We start from the raw sequence: 15,184 nt of genomic DNA on the forward strand, positions 1-15,184 counted from the left end.
CCTCATCTTTCTCTCGCAGAGCAGCCGGTAGATTCGAACTGCTGACCTTACGGTTACCAGCTTGACTCGTAATCCATCATGCTACCAGAACTCCTCAACTTGAGCCTATATTTCTCTTAATTGCAGGATGAAGGAAAACACAAGGCCTTGAAGTCATCTCAAGCATTCTTTTCTAAATTACAAGATCAAGTAAGGATGCAAATCAGTGATACAAAGAAAAGAGAAAAAAACAAAAAGGAGAAAACGCATGACCTTTCTATTCATAAATTAAAACTGTGATATGTTCTAAATAAAATGTTTGTGTGTTGGCTTATATCCTCCTCTCATTGTTTTGATTTGTAATAAAGTTTGACAAACTTTGTGCATTGGTGGCATACTTGAGAATTCCCAGGTTTTAAAGACAGACGTTATGAAACTCTGTGTTGGAAAGGCATTCTTGCTCTCTCAGGGGGGTGAAGCAAGCTCTGTGCACCGAAGTCTTTCCCAGCGCCGGGGCTGACTGTCACTCCCACTCTGCTCGCCCAGGACCCACAGTGAGGACGATTGTGTACGTGGCCGGAGGGCGAGAGTGGCCTGCAGCTTGGAAAGGACACAGGGCCAGCCACCCTGCACACTGGACTTTCTACAGCAGAGGGAGGGCCTCCTTCTCTGGGTTGGGTTGTTCTTTACCAGCTGACCTGTCAGCCTTTCACAAAACCAGGAGGGTCTCACACGTGAGCTGTCCCAGGAGCACAAGTTAGTGTAGGCTGTAGGGGACAGTCCACACCTCATGCATCCAGGACAAGGTGTAATCTAGAAGTGATCAAACGTAAGAACAGGGAACGAAACCACCACGTGGTCATTTCTGCTTTGATGGAAATGCTTTGTGCCTTACACCAGATTGGTAAGAAATAACTCCCTGTGATTGAGCTGTAGTAACAGTAAGCCGTGGTTTCTCATCTGATGGGCAGGTCAACACAACGGGGGCTGAGCTGGGAGAAGGACCATATGCCGCCAGGCCATACTAAAGTAATTGTTTCTTACCTCTGTCTTCCTTTGACCCCTGGTCTCTCACCTTAGTCCTTGTTATAATCGTGATTTCAGTCTTACACAGCACAACCTCAGGACTTTGCAATTTTGTTTTTTATTCAATCCGTTTGCCACATTCCACTAACTGCTAGTTCCATTCACTTTCACAATGTGTCAGATTCAGAATGTTTCAGCGAAAAGTGATGATTTATTTTATTCATATCCCAAGGTAGTTTGATATTTGCTGAGTTTAAATCATTTATTTTGTTGACTTTTTTTTTCTTAATCTAGGTGAGATATTAAGAGTCCATTCACTTTTTAAAATGCAGCATTTGCTATGTTTTAAATATTCACTTCAAGCTTTCCTTTGTGCAAGGTACTCTTCTAAGTATAACTGAAGAACACATACATTTTGACTCTTAGGAAGTATGCATTCTAATGGATACATTTAGAATGCTTCTATGTAAATCAGAAACAACCATTTGAAATCAAGCCAATAGTTTATTCCTCACCCTCCATTATAGTGCCATCGAGACAGTTCCGACCCTTTGTGACCCTGTATAAGGTTTCCTAGGAGCAGCTGGTGAGCTCAAACCACAGACCCTGTGCTTCAAAGGTAGCCATAGTTGTGAACTGTGTTCGCCATTTCTTTGCTTTTTTATGCCATTTTAACACGTGCACATGTTTCCTAGATAATGCTTAATTTTTTTAGCATTTGAATTTTAAGCAAATAAAACACTACATACCTGTTTTGACTTGCTTTTTTACTTGTTACTGATTTCGCTGAAGTTCATTCATCTTCACTGCTGTGTAGTATGAAGATTCTACCATTTTATTTGCCCCTTCTGCTAGTGACGTTCGTAGTTTTGCATGGTCGTGAACAGTGTGCAGACGTGCTAATGCCTTGCAGAGCAGAGTTGCTAGGGAGGGTCCAACAGAATTCCAGACTGTTTTCAAAGTAGCTGTACAAACTTGCACCTCCATCATTTCTTCATCATTAGACTTTTACATTTTTTTACTTTGCCATTCTGGTGGTTATAAAATATAACTTTGTCTTTATGTAGCTCTGAAATGAATGAAATCAAAGATTTTAATAACCAGATCATAAACTATGGCTAATGTTAAGAATGGGAAATTCGGAACACTTGTATTCATACAGTGCTCACACAGAATAGGGGCTGTTGTGTGGTTTAAAATCAGGACAGGTATGTGATTTTCACCATACGTGTTCAGAATGTACGCTGAGCAAATAATGCGAGAATCAGACTACAGGAACAAGAATGTGGGGTCAGGAGGAGATTCCTGAACAACCAGCAATAGGCAGATGCCACAACCTTGCTGAAAGTGAAAACCTGAAGCTCTTACTGATGAAGACTGAAGACTACAGCCTTCAATATAGGTCACACCTCCCCATAAACAAAATTTCTCACAACTGGACCAGCAGGCAACAACATAAATGGGAAAAGTATTGACATTTTCAAGGATGTCATTTTATTCGGATCCACAACCACCACCCATGGAAACAGCAGACGAGAAATCAAATGCTGTGTACACGCGGTCCCCAGATTACAAGTTCTGTTCCTAAATCTGTCTTTAAACCGAATTTTTACGTAAATCAGAAGTTAGGTAGCATTTATATCTAGCATCAATTAGTCATGTTTGTCTTAGTGTCATGTATAGCGGAGTCCTCGTGTGGTGCTGTAGGATAAGCACTGGACTGCTGACTGCAATCTTAGTTAAAACTAACCAACCACTCCTTGGAAACCCAATACAGGGTCTCTTTGAGCAGCAACCTATTCAATGGCACTTAAAAACAACAAATCATGTATTGGAAACTTTTTGCATACAGGAAAAAACATCAGAAAAACACTTTGAGATGCTCTGTTGTTGAGTGCCATGGACTTGGTTCAGACTCAACAACCCTCTTCTGGTTTATTGAAGCAGACCATTTCATTGTTCTCCCATGGAGCGGCTGGTGGGCTCGAACTGAAGACCTTGTGATTCTCAGTCCAGTGCTAATTGTATGCAGCCACCGCAATCCAGATGCTCTAAAACATCCTTAAGATAGTAATGCAGTTGTTAAGTGCCGTCAAGTTGATTCTGACCCATAGCCACACTGTTGAGCTTGAATCGTCAACTTTGCGGTTCAAACTGACATCGCAGTCCAGCGCATTAACCCACAGCGCCACACCAGGACATAGGAATAACCATTATAAATAATGCTTGTGATGAATAAATAAGTATCTGGTTGTTACTACAAATCATCCTATGTATCTCAAACCTGTAATATTAGGTTTAGGGACGTTGGTTCGTAATGGGGATATGTAACCCCAGAACCACCTGCATTTTGCATTTGGCAACTTGCATTTGCATTTTGCAATTTGCATTGCTGCAGAAGGTCATTTTAACATGTTAAAAAGCAAAGGCATCACTGTAGTGAAGGTGAGCCTGACCCAAGTCAAGGTATTTCCACTGGCCTCACATACGTGCTGAACAATGAAAAAGACAAACGTATAATTGATGACTTTTTGTGCTATTGGTGAAGAATATTGAAAGTGCCATAAACTGCCATAAAAATGAGCAAATCCGTCATGGAGGAAGTACAACCAGAACGTTCCTTAGAAGAGAGGAAGGCTGGAGATCATCAGCCTGGAGATGACGGACATACTTTGGCCTTGTCATCAGTGTCTGGAAGAGGACATCATGTTTATAAAGCACAGGGTCAATCAAAAAGAGGAAGACCCCCCACAACGAGATGCACCAATGGACTGGCTACAAAGTGGCTTCAAACATCTTAACATCTGTGACCATTAGGCACTAGTGACTCTGTTTTACACTGGTCACTATGAGCCGGAACCAATATGATGGAACTGAGATTGTCTGTTTGAAAATATCTTTCTATTTTGGTATCTTAAAGTTATAGAAAAATAAAAATAAGTTAATCTCAATTGTTTTGTTATTGTTAAGTGCCATCGAGTGGGTTCCAACTCATAGTGACCCTGGCTGAGTTTCCAAGGGTGTTAATCTTTGTGGGAGCCAAAACCCTCATCTTTTTGACACGGAGGACTGGTGGGTTTGAACCGCCGACCTTGTGGCACTATAAAACAAACACTGGACTGCGAACCACAAGGACGGTGTTTCAAACTCTCCAACTGTTCCTTGAAAACCCATTAGAGAATTGCTGTTAGTCAGAACAGCAACAACAACAATTAGTCAGAAGCAACTTGACGGCACTTAACAACAATTAGCTAATCCACTGTCCAAATTTTGTTAACTGCCCCAATAAATACCCTATAGAGTTTTTTCTCTTCCCCTGGTCCAGAATCATTCCAAGATCACTTACTGCATTGTCATCTACCTTAGGTTTCCAGTAATCTAGAACCATTTTGAGCCTTTGTCTTGCTTAACTAACATTTTTGAAGTGTTGTTGATGTTAAGTGCCATTCAGACAGTTCCAATTCATAGCACTTCTGTAGAGGGCTTCCAAGGAGCAGCTGATGAGTTTTAGTCAATGACCTTGTGGTTCAAACCAACCTTGGGTAGGTATCCTACAGTGCTGTAGCAGTAGTTGAGAAATCAAAGGATGTATTGCCTTAGGCAAATCTGCTGCACAAGACCTCTTTGTAGTGTTCAAGAGCAAAGATGTCACCTTGAGGACTAAGGTGTGCCTGACCCAAGCCATGGTATGTTCAGTAACCTCATATGCATGCGAAAGCTGGACAGTGAATAAGGAAGACCGTAGAAGAATAGATGAATTATGGTGCTGGAGGAGAATACTGAAAGTAGCATGGACTTCCAAAAGTACAAACAAGATCTGTGTTGGAAGAAGTGCAGCCAGAGTGCTCCTTGGAAGCCAGGATGACCAAACTTCGTCTCTCATACTTTGGATATTATTATTAGGAGGGACCAATCGCTGGAGAAATATATCCTGCTGGGTAAAGTGGAAGGATGGAGAAAAAGAGCAAGATCTCAACAAGATGGATTGTCATAGTGACAGTAGCAATGAGCTCAAGTGTAGGAACGATTGTGAGGTCGGTGTTTTATTCTGTTGTGCAGAAGGTCACTGTGAGTTGGTACTGACTCGATGGCATGTAACAACCACCACCAAAGTGTTCTGTTGCGCACAGGGTTGCTATGAGTCGGTACCAACTCGATGGCACGTAACAACAACATTCAAAGTTTGTTTATCCATGCTTACATTGATGGTCACCACAGATGAGCCGGGTCTTGGAACATGGAAAGGTGAGGAGAGACTCAAAACTATAGGTGAGGCTGGGAGCTCATGCCAGGAGCTCAACTGTCCTGTAAATCTTATTGATTCCCATTTGGCAGACATGGAAAGAGATTTGTTGTTGTTGTTAAGTACTGTTGTGTTACTGATTACCTGTTTTTCAACCCTGTATAGCATTTCTGAGGAGCGGCTGGGGAAATGCTGTAGGGACAAAAGTTGAACTACAAGAAATGGCCACCCAGGATGTCTTCATTATTATCATTATTTGCCGTGATGCCCCTCCACTGTTCCCCCTCCCCCACTGTTTCCATACCTCCCTGCTGAGGAAGGATACACTCTTCTTGTGGTTTCAATCCACCATGTCTGGGAAAACACCCCAGTACTTCAGGATTACTTTTCCTCCCTGAGCTGGATACCACCCATGCATAGCTTAAAACACACAACTTCTTCTGTTTGTTTTTAAATGCTGTTGAGTAGGTTCCAACTCATAGCAACCCTGTATGCTTACTTTTCCAAGAAGCAACTGCTTACTTCTTAGTATAAAGGGGCATCAGTTTGATGAACTTTACTTATACTTATGGATGTAGGAGCTCAAAAAAGGGAAATCTTTACAGCGAGGATCATCCCTACCCCCTCGGTACACAGGATTGACAGGGATGGGCAACTTAGACATTGGCTACCCTAAATGAGGGGGGACTACAAAGGCAAGAAATGACTGGCTTACAAGCTTTCAAGAGGGAGCCTAGTTACAGATGGGGCAGGGGAAGGTAGAATCTCCGCTGAATGATTTCCAATCTGTTGGGACGGGGCTGGCGAAATGAAATGGGGATAAGACTCTTGTGGTACAATGGTGAATAAATTGCCATCAGCACTGACTGTGAGGGTAGGAAATACAGAGGTAGATTTTTGGTAACAGAAGGAGGGGAGTAATTGATGTTGCAGTCCAGGAGCGGAGGTCCCTGGGACCATTAAGTGAGAAAAGCGGAGTGCAGGACACTACCCAGAGAAGCAATGACGCCAGAATTGGAGGCAGAGATGATGGTGTGGACAGATGGAGTGGCTGGGGACTCTGGACTCAGGGAGGGAGAGGGGCTGTGTGCTGACAGCCATGGGGGGGCATTCTTTAGTTGTTTGATGAGGCATGGAAGGGATTGTAATCATTGTAACGAAACGAAATATGATAGGATGATTGTAAAACTGATGTTTTCCCATGTAAACCCACATAATTCCCAATAAAAACTTAAACAAACAAACAAACTAAAAAAAAATAAGGGCATCAGTCTGCCCACTTGATGCTGAATCATGCCTGTCCATTCGCCATTGGAAGCAGGACCATTGTCACAGTCTGTAAGTTTCTCTTTTGAAATAAACACATGTCTCTTGGACTGGTCTCCTGGTCAGTTTTTTTGGTCTCTCAGCAACTACCTGTGCAGAAAGATTTTCCCTTTTAGGCTTAAACCAAACAATTGTTGAGCCAGTCAGAAGACCAAAATATACCTGAGTTCCTAGGACAAGACGGAGGAGAAAATGGGATTCCATGAGGGATATCCCAAGATGTTCATCCACCTCCCAGTTTGGTCCCTAGAACAATCGCTAGAGACTTGGGGACCAGCATGTGAGTATGGGGGTTCCCAGAAATGCCACAAAGACTGTTGAAAATCCTGCCAGGGAGCTGGAGTCGAGAAGGTTAAAAAGAATATTGGGTGCTGGTCGCCTCTGTCGCCTGACCTTTGCTGTGTGCTGACTGTGTCGCTACTGAAGTGGAAACAGCTGCATGACTGGAAGATGAGTTGCACTTAGAAAGGGAAGTGTGGGTGATGCAGGCTAGCACCACTAAGGTTCAGGCCACCTGCCTCCAAACACCAGGTTCTGCCACAGAAATCCTGGCTTGTCATCCTGTGGAAGTCAAGCAGCAGCACCCACCCCATCAGTAGGCGTGCACTGTAACCATGAAGGCAGACTGAGGTCCCAGGCGATGGGACCTGTTGGAGTCCTCGACCAAGCCAGAGGAAGAGGATGGTGAGCAGAAATAGAGGTTCCCCACCTAGAAGTGTGACTGGTGCTAGGGGCCAAGATTTAAACTGCATCAGCTCTTCCCATTGGACCCTGCTGATTTGCCTGCCCAGGAATAGTGGCAGAATGCCACTGTGTAGTACTACACGACCGCTGAACTGGTGGAGTTAGCCACCGAGTATCAGCAAACAGGGAGGGAGTCTGTTGCTACTTGGCTTCTCCATTTGTGGGACACGGGAGCAGAGGGCATAGTACTCAAGGACTTGCTTGAAATGACCCAAGTGGCCTCTTAGTACCCCATCTCCATGCTGCAGTGAATGAGGTTCACGTGGTAACCCTTTCACTTCTATTCTCAATGCCTGTGAGGCTGTCTGGCTGAATGAAGGACACTTCTCCACATGCTGGACAGCTATGGAGGAAACTGGAGGAAGTGATGAGAGGTGGGTTGTGTATGCAGAGAATTATTGGGGCCCTGATGATGAGCTGTTCACAGCCAGCATGAAAAATGCTATTTTATAATCATCTCCTAATCAGTGGTATGAAGTGTTGGTGTCTATGTTAAATATTAAGTCCTATGGTGGGACACCTAGTGTCCCTGGCTGCTCAGGATATTGCAGACCTGGGAGAGACCGAGCGAGAAGGTCTGTAGATGAAATAGCAGTATTCTCTTTTTTGGTGAGATAAATTTTATTACATCAACAATAGCACTGATAGGTCTCAGGAATCACCGGGCCTTGTTTCCATAGCTGGATAGCTTTTATATCTTACTTATGTGGCACTGTGGGCTAATGCATCAGACTGCAAAGTCATTTAACTGCAAGGTCGGTGGTTCAAGCTCACCAGTTGCTCCTTGGAAACCCAATACAGGGTTGCTATGGGTCGGAATCCACTCAACAGCACTTAACAACAACAACAACAAATCGGCTTCTTGGGTGGTTCCTTTTTCCGACACATAGACACCATCCAAAAATTTTCAGATATCCTTGTTTTTAACTGTTGTGGATTGCTGAATTTGAGCAGCTGAATTTGAGACAAGTTCAACTTCATTTCCTTCAAGAATTAATTAATCTTTCTGGGCAACACCTGCCCGCGGATATATTTTTCACCCAAGAAGTTTCGGATTTCAACAAGAGGCCTGCTCTCTTGGATAACAACGTTGATGGGGAAGTAAGCATACACAAACCTCATCTTGTAATGGAAGCCCAGTGTAACACCTGTGATCATATTTGCACAGGACTACAGATGGTGCAAGGAGCTCTGGTAGCGTAGCGGTTACAAATCGGGCTGCTAACCTCAAGGTCAGCAGTTCGAAACTACCAGCTCTTCCGTGGGAGAAAGATGAGGACTTTCTTCTCCCGTAAAGATTTACAGCCTCGGAAACCCAATACAGGGTCGCTATGAGTCGGAACCGACTCCACGGCACATAACCACCACCACCACCACAGATGGTGTGGACTGTAGCCAGTTCCTTTCTGTTTCCCCACCATTTGGCAACGTGCAGCCTCTTTTTCTTTCAGAGAAGACTAAGTTCTACAGTGATGTGATTGCAGTCCCTCGGCAAGGTTCCTCTGGGGTCCTTCTCAATAACTGTGTGGGCCTTCACACTGAAGCCGATGTTCCCTGGAAGGTTGACAGTCTAGTTGCTGAGAATGGTCCTCATTCTGGTAGTTGTTGTTATGCGCCGTGGAGTCGGTTCCGACCCATAGCGACCTTGCATAGGGTTTCCGAGGCTGTGAATCTTTACGGGATCAGAAAGCCTCGTCTTTCTCCCGCAGAGCAGCTGGTAGTTTCGAACTGCTGACTCTGAGGTTAGCAGCCCGATTCGTAACCACTACGCTACCAGAGCGCCTTCATTCTGGTAGTAGATGTGGCAACAACAAAAAAAAGAGCTCAGTACCTTCTTTCTTGAAGTCTTTCCTGAATCTAGCACTACAATTAGATTGTTGTTGTTAGGTACTGTTGAGTTCCTTCCGACTCATAGTGACCTTAAGTACAACAGAACGAAGCACTACCCTGCTTTATGACACCCACACCATTACTGTTATGTGTGAGCCCATTTGTGCTGCCACTGTGTCAATCTATCGCTTTGAGGATTTTCTGCTTTTTTCACTAATCCTCCACTTTACCAAGTATTATGTCATTTGTCAAAACCTGGTCCTTCCTGACAACGTGTTCAAAGCATGAACGACAAAGTTTCTCCATCTTCACTTCTAAGGGGTATTCTGGCTGTAATTCTTCCAAGACAGATTTGTTTGTCCTTCTGGCAGTCCCTGACACTTTGAATAGTCTTCATCAACATCGTAATTCAAATGCAGCGATTCTTCTATGTTCTTCCTTAATCACTGTCCAATTTTCACATGCATATAAGGTGATTGAAAATATCATGTCTTGGGTCAGGTGACCCTTAGTCCTCAAACTGCTATCTTTGCTCTTTAACACTTTAAAGAGGTCTTCTGCAGCAGATTTACCGAATGCAAAATATTGTTAGATGTTTTAACTGCTGCTTTCATGAATTTCATTGTGAATCCAAGCAAAATGAAGTCTTTGACAACTTCGGTCTTTTCTCTATTTATCATGATTCTCTATTTATCACGATTCTCTATTTATCACGATTCTCTATTTATCACGATTCTCTATTTATCATGATTCTCTATTTATCACGATTCTCTATTTATCATTACTGGTCCAGTAGTGATGATTTTTGTTTTCTTTACATTTAGGTGCAACCCATACTGAAACTGGCAGTTTTTTATCTTCACCAGCAAGTATTTTAAGTTGTCTTTACTTCTAGCAAGCAAGGTTGTATTATTTGCATATCTCAGGTTGTTAATGATTCTTCCTCCATCCAACCTTGTTGCCATGTTCGTCTTTGTATAATCCAACATTGTTTTTTTTTAGTATTTATTCACCATACATATTGAATAAGTATGGAGAAACGATACAATCCTGACACACATCTTTCCTCATTTTTAAACCATTCAGTGTTCCCTTGTTCTGTATGAACAACTGTCTCTTGGTCCATGTATAGGTTCCTCAGAAGTGCAATGAAGTGTCTGGAACACCCATACTTTGCAATGTTGTCCAGAGTTTGTCATGATCCACACTTTCAAATGCCTTTGCATAGTCAATAAAGCACAAGTAAACATCTTTTTGGTATCCTGTTTTTAGCCAATATCCATCTGTTATCAGCAACAACATCCCTTGTTCCACATCCAGCTTGGATTTCTGGCAGCTCCCTGTCAAAGTAATTGATGACTCATATAGAGTTAAGTGGTATTGAGCTGGCTCTGAATCAAGACCATAGGTAGGCTTTGAAGGATTGGCTGGTAAGGAGGAACCGTGACCTTACAGTTAGTAGTCCAGTGTGTATTGTATAGTGTCACCTGAGGACTCTTTATTCATACTCTGTATGTAGTGCTGTGGGTTAATGTGCTGGACTGCAAAGTCAGTTTGAACTGCAAGATTGGTGCTTCAAGCTCATCAGTTGCTCCTTGGAAACCCTATACAAGATGACTATGAGTTGGAACTAACTTGATGGCGCTTAACAACAACAACATACACATATACGAAGTTCTGGTTATATATATGTATGTTTTTATTGGACTGCAAGGTCAGTTTGAACCCCAAGGTTGGTAGATCAAGATCACCAGCCACTCCTCAGAAACCTTATACAGGATCATCATGAGTCAGAACTGAGTGGATCGCACTTGACACCAATAGACATATATATATATATAGATAGATAGATATAAAATACCCATATGCCTATAATGATGACCAGTTAATACAACTATTATTCAAACTTAGCACCAACCACTAAAGCTATCTGACGATGAAACTGAAGAATTCTACCAACTTCTTCCATCTGAAATTGATCAAACATGCAATCAAGATGCATTGATAATTACTGGTTATCAGAGTGCAAAGGTTGGAAGGATCTATAGTTGGACAATATGGCCATGGTGAAAGAAATGATGCTGGAGATAGCATGATATAATTTTGCAAGACTAATGACTTATTCACTGCAAGCACCTATTCTAAACAACATAAAAGACGACTATATACATGGACCTCATACCTGTACAGGGTTGCTATGAGTCGGAACCAACTCCACGGCACATAACAACAACAACATACATGGACCTCACCAGATGGGAGTACTCAGAAATCAAATTGACTACTTCTGTGGGAAGAGCTCATGGAAAATCTCCATATCATCAGCCAAAACAAGGCCTGGGCTGGTTGTGGAACAGACCTTCGATTGCTCATATGCAAGTTCAGGCTGAAGCTGAAGAAAATTAAAACAATTAAGAGCGAAAATATGACCTTGAATTTAGAGATCATCTCAAGAACAGATCTGTTGCATTTGACACTAATACTCAAAGACCAGAAGAGTTGTGGGATGACATAAAGAACATCAAAAAGAAAGAAAGCAAAAGACCGTTAAGCACACTTGCAGATAATACCCACTTGACCTGGCTTCAATGACTGGATGATCAGAGCTCAAGTAGAAGAAGAAAGAAGAGGAAAAAAAAGAGTAATCTGATACAATTTGATGAACTTGACCTACACCTATGGATGCAGTAGCTCAAAAGAGGGAACAAATCTTTACAGTGAGGATCATTCTCACCCCCTCCATACATGGAGTGGACAGGGATGGGCAACGTGGACATTGGCTACCCAGGATGGGGGTAGCGACAGAGGGAAGAAGTGACTGGCTTACAATCTTTCAAGAGGGAACTTAGATCCAGAGGGCATGGAGCAAGGTAGAATCTCCACTGAGTAGTATCCAATCTGTCTAGGAGGGGCTGATGAAAAGAGATGCGGACAGGTCTCTTGCGATACAATAGTGAATTGTTATCAGGACTGATTGTTGGAAATGTAAAGGTAGACGTTTTGTGGCAAAAAGAGGGAGTGATTAACTTTGCAGAGGTTGCTGGGAACTTCAAAGAAGAAGAGTGGAGGGTGGAATCTTACCCAGAGAAGCAGTGATACCAAAGATGGAGGCAGAGACGATGACGTGGAGAGATGGAGTGGCTGGGGACTTTGGACCTAGAGAGGGAGAGGGGCTGTGTGCTGATGACAGGGGGGCAGGCTTGCAGGGTATACCTTTGGCTGGTTGATGGTTTGTGGAGGGGATTGTAACCATGGCAATGAAACGATATACAATAGGATGATTGTGAAGCTAATGTTCTCCCATGTAAACTATCATATAATTCACAATAAAGCATTAAAAAGAAGGAAAAAAAAAAAAAAAGGCCGTTAAGAAGAAAAAAGACCAAAATGGATGTCAGAAGAGACCCTGAAACTTGCTCTCAGCATAGATATGCTAAAGCAAAAGGAAGAAATGAGGAAATAAAAGAGCTGAACAAGAAATCTCAAAGGGCAGCTTGAGAAGACAAAGCCAAGTATTATAACGAAATGTGCAAAGACCTGAAGTTAAAAAACCAAAGGGGAAGAACACACTCAGTATTCCTCAAGCTGAGGCGACCGAAGGAAAAATTCAAACCTCAAGTTGAAAAATTGAAGGAATCTCTGAGCAAAATATTGAATGATGCTGAAAGCACCAAAAGAAGATGGAAGAAATATACAGAATCTCTGTAGCAAAAGCTAATGGTCAAGGGTCAACCATTTCAAGAGCCAATTTGATCAAGAGCCAATGGCACTGAAGGAAGAAGTCTAAGGTACACTGAAGGAACTGGTGAAGAACAAGGCTCTGGGAAATGATGGAACACAAACTGAAACCTTTCAACAAACTGATGCAGCATTAGAGGCACTCACTCATCTATGCCAAGAAATTTGGAAGACAGCTACCTGGCCAACTAATTTTAAGAGATCCATATTTGTGTCCATTCCAAAGAGAGGTGATCCAAATTATGCAGAAATCATTGGGCAATATCATTAATACCACATGCAGATAAAATTTTGCTAAAGATCATTAAAAAATGGTTGCCAACAGTACACTGACACAGATTGCCAGAGGCTCAAGGCTGATTCAGATGAGGACAGTAAACGAGGCATATCACTGCAGACGTCAGCTGGAGTTTGGCTGAAAGCAGAGAAGCTGTTATTCAAATAGAACGATTTATAATCATGAATAATCACGAAAGGCGTGCGCCACGGTTGTATTCTTTCACCATATATTCAATCCATATGAATAGAAAATCTGAGAAACTGGATTATATGAAGAAGAGCGTGACATCAGGATTGGAGGAAGACTCACTGACAACCTGCAATATGCTGGTGATACAACTTTGCTTGCTGAAAGCAAAGAAGACATAAAGTACTTAGTGATAAAGATCAAAGACCACAGCCTTCAGTATGAGTTGTACCTCTCAATGTAAACAAAACAAAAATCCTTACCACTGGACCAACAAATAACATCATGATAAATGTAGAAATGATTGAAGTTGTCAAAGACTTCATTTTAATGCACTATCAACACTCATGGAAGCAGCAGTCTGGAAATCAGATGATCTATTAGGCAAATCTGTTACACAAGACTCTTAAAAGTGTTCAAGATCAAAGATGCCAGTTTGAGGACTAAAATGTACCTCACACAGGCCATTGCATTTTCAATAGCCTCATAGGCATGTGAAAGTTGGACAATGGATAGGAAAGACCATACAAGTACATTTGAGTTAAGGTGTTGGAGAAGAATATGAAAAATACCACGTACTCCCAGAAGAACAAACAAATCTGTGTTGAAAGAGACACAAGCCAGAGTGCTCCTCGGAAAGCCAGGATGGCCAGACTTGGTCTCTCATACTTTGGATATACTATCAGGAGGGACCAGTCCCTGCGGAGGGTTGGAGATAAAGAGGAAAACCCCTAATGAGATGGATTATCACAGTGGCAGCAGCAATGGGTTCTAGAGCAACAACGATTGTGAGGATTGCACAGGATTAGGCAGTTTGGGGTTCTGTTGTGCAATGGTAGCTGTAAGTTGGAGCCCACTAGATGGCACCTAACAACAACATTATAAAAAAATTTTGACAATGCTTTGCACCAAGACCCTTTGGGCACAAGCTTTCACATCTTGCATCTGTTTGACCATCGTGGAAAGAGTATTTTGTATTATGCAGTGTTAGGGATACAGTAGGAACCTAACAGCTGGTTTAACTGCACCCTAACCCCTGGCATTTGAAGTACCAATTCCAGGAAATGGAGCACAGCACACCTTCTGAGAAACAGCAGAGCAGTGTAGCACTGTATGATAAATACCAGATGAAAAGGTCGATTTGAACCACAAGGTCGGCGGTTCAAATTCACCGGTCGGTCCTCGGAACCCCTATACAGGGGTGGCAATGAGTCGGAACGGACTCGTAGGCATTTAGCAACAAGGCCACCAAAAGGGGTGCAAATTAAGAATTTGCAGGCTTATATAGGCCCTGCCACCAATCATAATTAAACCTGAGAAAGAAGCCACGAATCCTATAAAGGAAAGGAAGAACAGGAAACAGGCGCGCACTCCAGGGATGCCTGCTTCTCCTCTTCTGAGCAGTGTACTTTCAGAGCTTACTACTTGCTGCTTTTTGTCTGTGTGTGCTGTTTGCGCCAACCGCGTGTGGGTCTTGCTAGACCTGCAGGGTATTGTGAACTAGAATGTTTTCTTTAGGGTAGAAGGTTAGGTCGGTATCAAGGTTAGAGGAACTGTTGATGGAAAAGGCAGTTTTTAAAAATTCAACAGTTTTAAATGGAGCTAAAGCTGCAGTGGGTTCTATGAAGAAAAACGTGGTGTCAGGATTGGAGGAAGACTCATTAACAACCTGCGATATGCAGATGATACAACCTTGCTTGCTCAAAGTGAAGAGGACTTGAAACATATACTTATGAAGATCAAAGAGCACAGCCTTCGATATAGATTTCATCTCAATGTCAAGAAAACAAAAATCCTCACCACTGGACCAATAAACAACATTCTTATCAATG

At 42.5% G+C, this 15,184-nt stretch overlaps 1 protein-coding gene across 1 annotated transcript in view; it reads left to right on the forward strand.

Moving 5' to 3' along the window:
- Positions 1 to 279, forward strand: part of MPHOSPH10 (M-phase phosphoprotein 10 (U3 small nucleolar ribonucleoprotein)) — a 23,947-nt gene extending 23,668 nt beyond the window's left edge. Inside the window, exon 11 of the mRNA XM_006872143.1 lies at positions 127 to 279. Within this exon, the coding sequence (XP_006872205.1) occupies positions 127 to 279 (153 nt within the window). The remainder of the gene's footprint in view (positions 1 to 126) is intronic.
- Positions 280 to 15,184: the final 14,905 nt, after the last annotated feature.

This window comes from Chrysochloris asiatica, unplaced genomic scaffold (assembly GCF_000296735.1).
Source record: "Chrysochloris asiatica unplaced genomic scaffold, ChrAsi1.0 scaffold00184, whole genome shotgun sequence".
NCBI lineage: Eukaryota > Metazoa > Chordata > Mammalia > Afrosoricida > Chrysochloridae > Chrysochloris > Chrysochloris asiatica.